This window comes from Myiozetetes cayanensis, unplaced genomic scaffold (genome assembly GCF_022539395.1).
Source record: "Myiozetetes cayanensis isolate MyiCay16 unplaced genomic scaffold, myiCay2020 scf2-11, whole genome shotgun sequence".
Classification (NCBI taxonomy): domain Eukaryota; kingdom Metazoa; phylum Chordata; class Aves; order Passeriformes; family Tyrannidae; genus Myiozetetes; species Myiozetetes cayanensis.
This window is the reverse complement of record NW_026087411.1, coordinates 35619122-35625473: the sequence shown is the minus strand read 5'-3', so window position 1 is coordinate 35625473 and position 6352 is coordinate 35619122. Positions and strand designations below refer to the sequence as shown.

Below are 6352 nucleotides of genomic sequence, written 5' to 3'. Positions count from 1 at the left end.
CTTCAGGCTATCCCAAAGACCTGTCAATGGTCCCTCTGCTCTTAAGCTAAGGAGGCTCCAGCACCTTCACTGATCCCGAGGACTGAGAAGCAGCCGTCTGTGTACTTCTAACTCCACAAAGGGTAATAGTTATTAATTTTAGAACGGCTTCTGAATTAGATGAAGCAGAACCGTGAGGTGCAGCAGTAAAGTAGAGTAATGACTGAGTACCAAAAAGAGAGGGGGGGAAATTGAATATGTTTATTGGCAATGGGTATTTTAGTGTAATTCGTGTGACTTGGATGTTTGGAAAAGGGATACAAAACATACAGGCAAAACCACACACTTCCTAGCCTATTCTTGACTCTCAGTCAGAAGATGCTCTATTTGTGTTCTCTGCTCTCCAGCACCTTCATGCTAAAACCCATTTCCTCTTTCAAAGAAAAAAAGATCCTTCCACTCTTTTCCTTCAAAATATGAACTGCTGCAGGCCAGGACACCTCATCAGCAGTAAAAGCAGTGTCTCTCACCACTGTGGTGGTCTTGTTAATCTCAGACATATTAACACATTCCTGAGATTCCTTATTATATTCCTCAACGTTTGCCACTGCTTAATTTTTAAACCAAGATAAGACCAGACATTACAGACTTTTCCAATGAGAGATTATGCCAATAATTTTTCTTTTTCACATATTACAGCAAACGTTGTGTCTGCAGCACCACATCCATAATATACATTAGCTTTAAACAGGCCAAGCTACTCCAAGTGACTCCTACTGATCTTTTTAAAATGGATAGTAAATGCATTGAATCAGTGTGTTTCGTGAATTCAGAGCACTGCCTGCAAGATCTACAAAGATGACAAAACAGTGATAGATTGGGACTGTTGGGAAGGATTGAGATTTGTTTCTAATCCATCTGGGATTTAAAATAGCTCATGCAAATGTACAGTAGCACTTTTCAGCTAGTGATACATGAAAATCCATTACGTGTGAAAGTACATTGTTTCCAAAATCCTGCAAACACGTAAGTAATGAGATAAAATTAAAACTGCCAGAAATTTCAGTGTGTGAAAAAGACTGATTTATTTAGCATAGGATTAAAAAAAACCCAATACATAATAATATTCAACAAGGTCTGAAGACATCTCATGCCTCCTAGGTCAAGACGCACTATTTTTTAAATCAAAGAGCAGTATTACACGTCTCTCATTCTTGTGATACTTCACTGCTAAGATGGAAAAGATCCTAAATTGAACCTACCCTGTAATTCACTCCTTAGCGGGTAGAGACTTGTTTTCTTGCAGCAAAACGTATTTTTTTCAGTATCTTGCAGAACTGTAACTCTGTCCTGAGTCACCTGGCACTATTTATAACCTCTTCACACCCTTACTGCAGGTACAATTACATACCTAATAGGTCATTTCCACCATGTCCAAGTGATTTAACGCAGGCTTTGCCCCTGTCGAACCCACTGGGGTTTTGCCTGAAGTAGACGTACATGGCCTCCTCACAAGAGGCCATTTTCCAGACAAACAATTCTTCCTCCACCTCCTGCTTCCCGCTGCCACCGGGGTACTTTTCTGCCAGCCGCACAAGCCATCTTTTCCTCGTCCCTTTCCAGCACTCTGGGTCGCGGTCACGGACAGTCAGCTCTCCCCCATCGGCCGTGAGGGGTACATCCCCACATCCTCCAGGCTCCCTACACGCCCTGAGGGATCCCATCACCTCCTCCCAGTAGGTGCTGCCCACCGAGCGCGTTTACATCCCCCAGCCCCGTGATTCTCTTTTGGCTTTTAACAAGGCGGCTCGGCCGGGCTGCGGCAGGGCCTCTCTTCCAGCATTTATGGTACACCCGCGCACGGAATTCCCCGCAACCCTGCCGGGTGCCCGCCGGGAGCCAGGAATCGGGACGCAGACTCCATGCGCTGCCCACAGTCCCCGCCCCGCCGCGGCCCGCGGAGGCGCGCGCCGGGAGCGGGCAGGGAAGGGAAGGGAAGGGAAGGGGAGGGGAGGGGAGGGAAGGGGCGGGAGGATCCCGGCGCTCCGCCCCCCCCGCCCGCGTGCCCGCGCGCGCGCCCCCCGCGCCGTGACCCATTTCGCCGAACAAAGGATTTTCGCTGGAATCTCGCTCGGCGCCGGGACCTAAAATGGCGCCGGCGCGGCCGCCCCCGCCCCTTCCGCGGGCGCCATAGAGACGGGGCGGGCGGAGCGGCCGCTCCCCGGCGCCGCTCCCCACGCGGGCGCGGCCCCGGCTCGCTGGTGCGGGCGGGAAGGCGCTGCCGCGGCATGGCGGGCGAGGGCGACTCTGAGCCGAGGAAGGTAATGGAGAGGGGGGGCGGAGAGGGGCGAGGAGGAGGAGAAGGAGGAAGAGCTGCGCGGGCACCCGTGTCCCCGCGGGAGCCCCGCGCTGCGGACACGGGAGGTTGTGGCAGAGCGGCCGTGACCCCCAAACCCGCTGTTTTACCTCCAGAGGAAATAATTAGGGAACAATACACGGAAACTCACGGCGGAACCGAGGCTCTGTAGGGCCGAGTGGGTGTGGTGTGGGGGGGTGGCGTGTGTTTGTTTTTCCCCAGGCCGCCCCCTTTCTCCCCCCCCGCCCCGTAGGACTTTCTCTCTGTGGGCGAAACGCCGTCGTGGCACTCGAACCTCCTTAACACCGGTGGTTACAGTGCTTAGAGACATAACAAATGATTTCCAGTTCGGCAGCAGGTGAAATGCTATTTTAAAAGGGTGCATCACGCTGCACGGATGTGGCAGGGATGCCGCCTTGGCCAACGACAGCAGCGTATCCAGTGACTTCTTCCATGTGAGAGTACTTGAAATTGCTCTTTAGGAGATTCGACCAACACAGACCACATCCTTTCTGTCTGGCCTGTACACAGGGATTAATTATGTAGAAACAGCTGACGGTTTTCCATGGGGAACATGGATAAAACAAACTATGGGGATTTCCATACTTGCATACAAATCCAGCTGTTGTCAGATGCTTGCCATCCCTGTTACCACAGTTTTGTAATTACTTGTCTCAGACATGTGGGTCCTCCACGAACGTTTGATTGTAGTTCTCCATCTTTAAAATCCACTTTGACCAAGTAAAATACCTTCACGAAAAATAAACTGGTCATCTTTGGTGAATTTAGATACAGTTGCACACATGGCAGTTAATGCTCCAAGGATTTAAACACAACAGAACGGAGATGTATTCTCACATCATCACTGACAAAAGAATGATAGCAGAAAGATGTGAAGATGTTACTGCAGTGCAGACACCTTAACCCTGTCCCGTGTCATCTTGAGGCTTCTTTTCTGTATGCAGTTTCTCACTCCTGCTTGTGGTGCCAGCCTGCATTTGCAAGGATGTTCGTCGGGTGGGAAATAGAAGTTGCATGCAGAAGCCAGAGTGGGCGTCTCTGAAAGGAAAATCATACTTTTCAGTTCGCAGTTGACTTTGTGAATGCCACATGTAATTGCCATTTGAGTGAAATAAAAGGGTAGTTTATAGTTAGAAGACAGCATATGTAATAGTTTGATTCTTTTTACCAGTAGGTTAATTAAAAAAATTACTTGTTGTGTATAGAAGAATATCTGTGCCCAGCCCCTGTCTGTACATAGGGTTAGGTTAAAAATTACTGGTTTATAAAGGTTTCCATTCACTGTTCAGTACAAGATTGTCTATTACGTGCTCATTCTCTAGTAATTTCACTTTTTTTAAAGCACATTTGCCTTTTCAGATACTAAAATTACATGGCATGACTAACTGTGTACTTGATTGTAGCCTTATTTGTGTGTTGTCATGTAACAAAAATCCTGCATTCTTATGGTTTTCTCCCTTCCTTTTTTGGGGAATGTAAAGGGGAAAAATTAAGTGGTCATTTATAACATTCAGTAGAAAGGATGGATCAATAGGTTTGTAGAAAATATATTGCGTAAATTAGTAGTTAATTCTTCCAAAACCATTCCTGATACAGCTGTGTGTGTTCACTTTTCCTCAGCTATAACCCTGCAAGCAGTAAATCCTCAAGTGGTTACATTTGACTACTAAAATAACAAGTCAGTTTACAATGGAGTTGGCATCATAGACGTCTACAAAAGTGATTTTTTTTAAGTTTATGGTGTGTTTTTTATTTTGTCTTACAGTCCTTTAAACTGTTGGGATTTCTTGATGTTCAAAGTGTCCCATGTGCACGAGAATCCGTGCTCTATGGCTCCCTTGGGTCTTTAGTTGTGGGTCTTGGACATTTTTTAGCAACTAGTAAGTACTTATCTCTTCTGATTATATACTTATTCTCAAGAAAAAAGATTGCTATTTGCTGTTAGGTGTTACTAATAATGGGAAGTCCTCTAATGTTATGGAGAATTTTTGTTTGGTTTTTTTTTCAGGTAGAGTTAGAAGATCTTGTGACTTTGCAGTTGGTGGCTTTATTTCCACAATGTTAGGATACTGGTATGTAAAATGCTTCTTCAGTTTTGACAGGCCTGTGTTGGTTGAACTGTACTACATGATCCCCATGTTTGATTTCAGAAACAGTATTTCACATTGCTTTTGAAACTCCGTTAAAAAACTTGCCTAGCAAGGCATCCTCTTCCTTCTCCTCAAGATATTCCTCTTGTTTAAAGGGAAACGGTTCAATGTGATTGAATTTTTATGTTCATATATTTTAAAAAAACTCGCTATTGTTTCTTGACTCCTAAGAGATCAAGCCACCCAGTTATTTCCGTTTTTCTTAATTCTTTCTTTTTTATCTTTGCATACCCCATCCTTCTGTCCTAATTCCAAAGGCAGCATGCTGAATTTTACTAGCATTTTCATATGTGGCTGCAACTTTTCAACTGGCTGAGCAAGTCTGATTTTCTACTGTAACTCATATAAGGCAGGGAATCATGTTTTCTTTTCATCCCCTCCTCTAGGTTTTACTGCAGGTACAATTTGGCTCAACAAAGAATCCGGCAAAGAATGCTTAAAGAAGGAATGAAAAACAGAATTTTATTTGAAGGCAGTTATCTAGACCCAGAAAAAAAACAAACTGGCAATGAAAGAAGCGATTCATAGGCTGCTGTGGAGGAGTTGTGGTCTAAGACTGCTTTGGGAGAAGGTGGTCCAAAAATGTCAGTCTGCCTTGTAAACGTGTGAGGTGTCTAAAACTGGCAAATCATGGTTTTGCTGGCAAATGTGAGCAAGAAATTCATAGTGAATCTTTTAAGTCTGTACAAGCCTTGCTTTGTTTCATGTATGTATGTGTGTATGTGTGTGACTGTGCACATAGTTAGGAATGACCTCCTGTGAAACATCTGGAAACTGATGTGTTCTGTTACAGAGAGGATTAACGGCACTGATTTGGGACTGCTTTTAACTTCATTGCACACAGAGCGGTTCATTTTAGCAGAGTTGTAATTACATCTTATTTAAATACAGGAAAATATTTTCATCAGCTGTTGAGTAAATGTATCTTCCTTCAGAGGTACAGTTAACAGTGCTGTTTGTAAAACACAGGTATTTAAACTGTAGGTGAAGGCTTTGCTTGTGCAAGATGGGTGAGGTCAGCGGCCTTTGTAAGATTTCAGCTGCAGGATAACCAGATAACTTACATACACTGTGAAGTTGAAAGATTTCCACGTTTGTTCTGTCTATATGAAACCAAGAATAAAATCTGAATAAAATTCAGAAGCAATCTAAATTATGTAAGTAATTTTTTTACTTGATTGAAAATCGTGCTATTTAGGACAATCCCTACAATTGTGCAATAATAATTTGCATTATTTCTAAGTACCAGTGGTGAGTAGTTTGTTCTTGGTGGTTTTTTTTTAAAGGCGTGTTCTACTTAACCATTTCACTGTACATTTTATGGTTAAAAGAAATATCACTATAATTTCAAGGAAACAATCTTATTTGGAAATACAGTGTTAAGTCTAATTGAATATTGTTAAAAATATGACTGATGACATCATATTCCTTGCTTGCTTCTGTCTCCAGGACTGACACCTCTACTTACTTTTTCATAAAATGATTTATAGTCTATAATGCTTTAAGAATTTCTTGGCCTAAAGGTACTCACTGAGCCAAAATATTCCCTTCCCCGTGTTCTGTATGTAGTCTGAGAGAGTTTGTGATCTGTTATTGACTCAGGTTGGTGGGGGGAGGTTTGAGACTCCAGATGTAAACAGCAGTATTGCTCTACTGATTTATTTTGAAAATATATGCGAGAACACTAAGCAAACGTGTTATTTACACTGAGAAAATTAAACTTTTACCCTCTGTGGATTGGCCTCATACAAAAAGAGAACAAACCTGCATAATCTAATTCTTTTTTTTCCCCTCTATTCCCCTTGTTTCTTTTGGAGGAAAAAATAAAGATTCATTTTATTGAGGA

The 6352-nt window shown here is 43.5% G+C and overlaps 1 protein-coding gene and 1 long non-coding RNA gene across 2 annotated transcripts in view; one reads left to right on the top strand and one right to left on the bottom strand.

Annotated features, from left to right (window-relative positions):
• LOC126639918 (uncharacterized) overlaps positions 1 to 2104 on the bottom strand; it is a 22661-nt gene extending 20557 nt beyond the window's left edge. The window contains exon 1 of the long non-coding RNA XR_007628904.1: positions 1391 to 2104. This is a non-coding gene — a long non-coding RNA (uncharacterized LOC126639918). The remainder of the gene's footprint in view (positions 1 to 1390) is intronic.
• LOC126639917 (cytochrome c oxidase assembly protein COX20, mitochondrial) lies at positions 2100 to 6352 on the top strand. The gene is made up of 4 exons (XM_050315269.1): positions 2100 to 2300; positions 4122 to 4236; positions 4365 to 4428; positions 4893 to 6352. The coding sequence occupies exons 1-4, from the start codon at positions 2268 to 2270 to the stop codon at positions 5032 to 5034; spliced, it is 354 nt and encodes a 117-aa protein (XP_050171226.1). The 5' UTR covers positions 2100 to 2267; the 3' UTR covers positions 5035 to 6352.

Bases quoted from the DNA above. Each gene is read 5' to 3' on its own strand.
- LOC126639917 (XM_050315269.1), top strand. From the start codon at position 2,268: ATGGCGGGCGAGGGCGACTCTGAGCCGAGGAAG. The intron at 4,237-4,364 runs GTAAGTACTTAT...TTTTTTTTTCAG, and splicing joins TGGACATTTTTTAGCAACTA to GTAGAGTTAGAAGATCTTGT. The intron at 4,429-4,892 runs GTATGTAAAATG...CCCCTCCTCTAG, and splicing joins TCCACAATGTTAGGATACTG to GTTTTACTGCAGGTACAATT.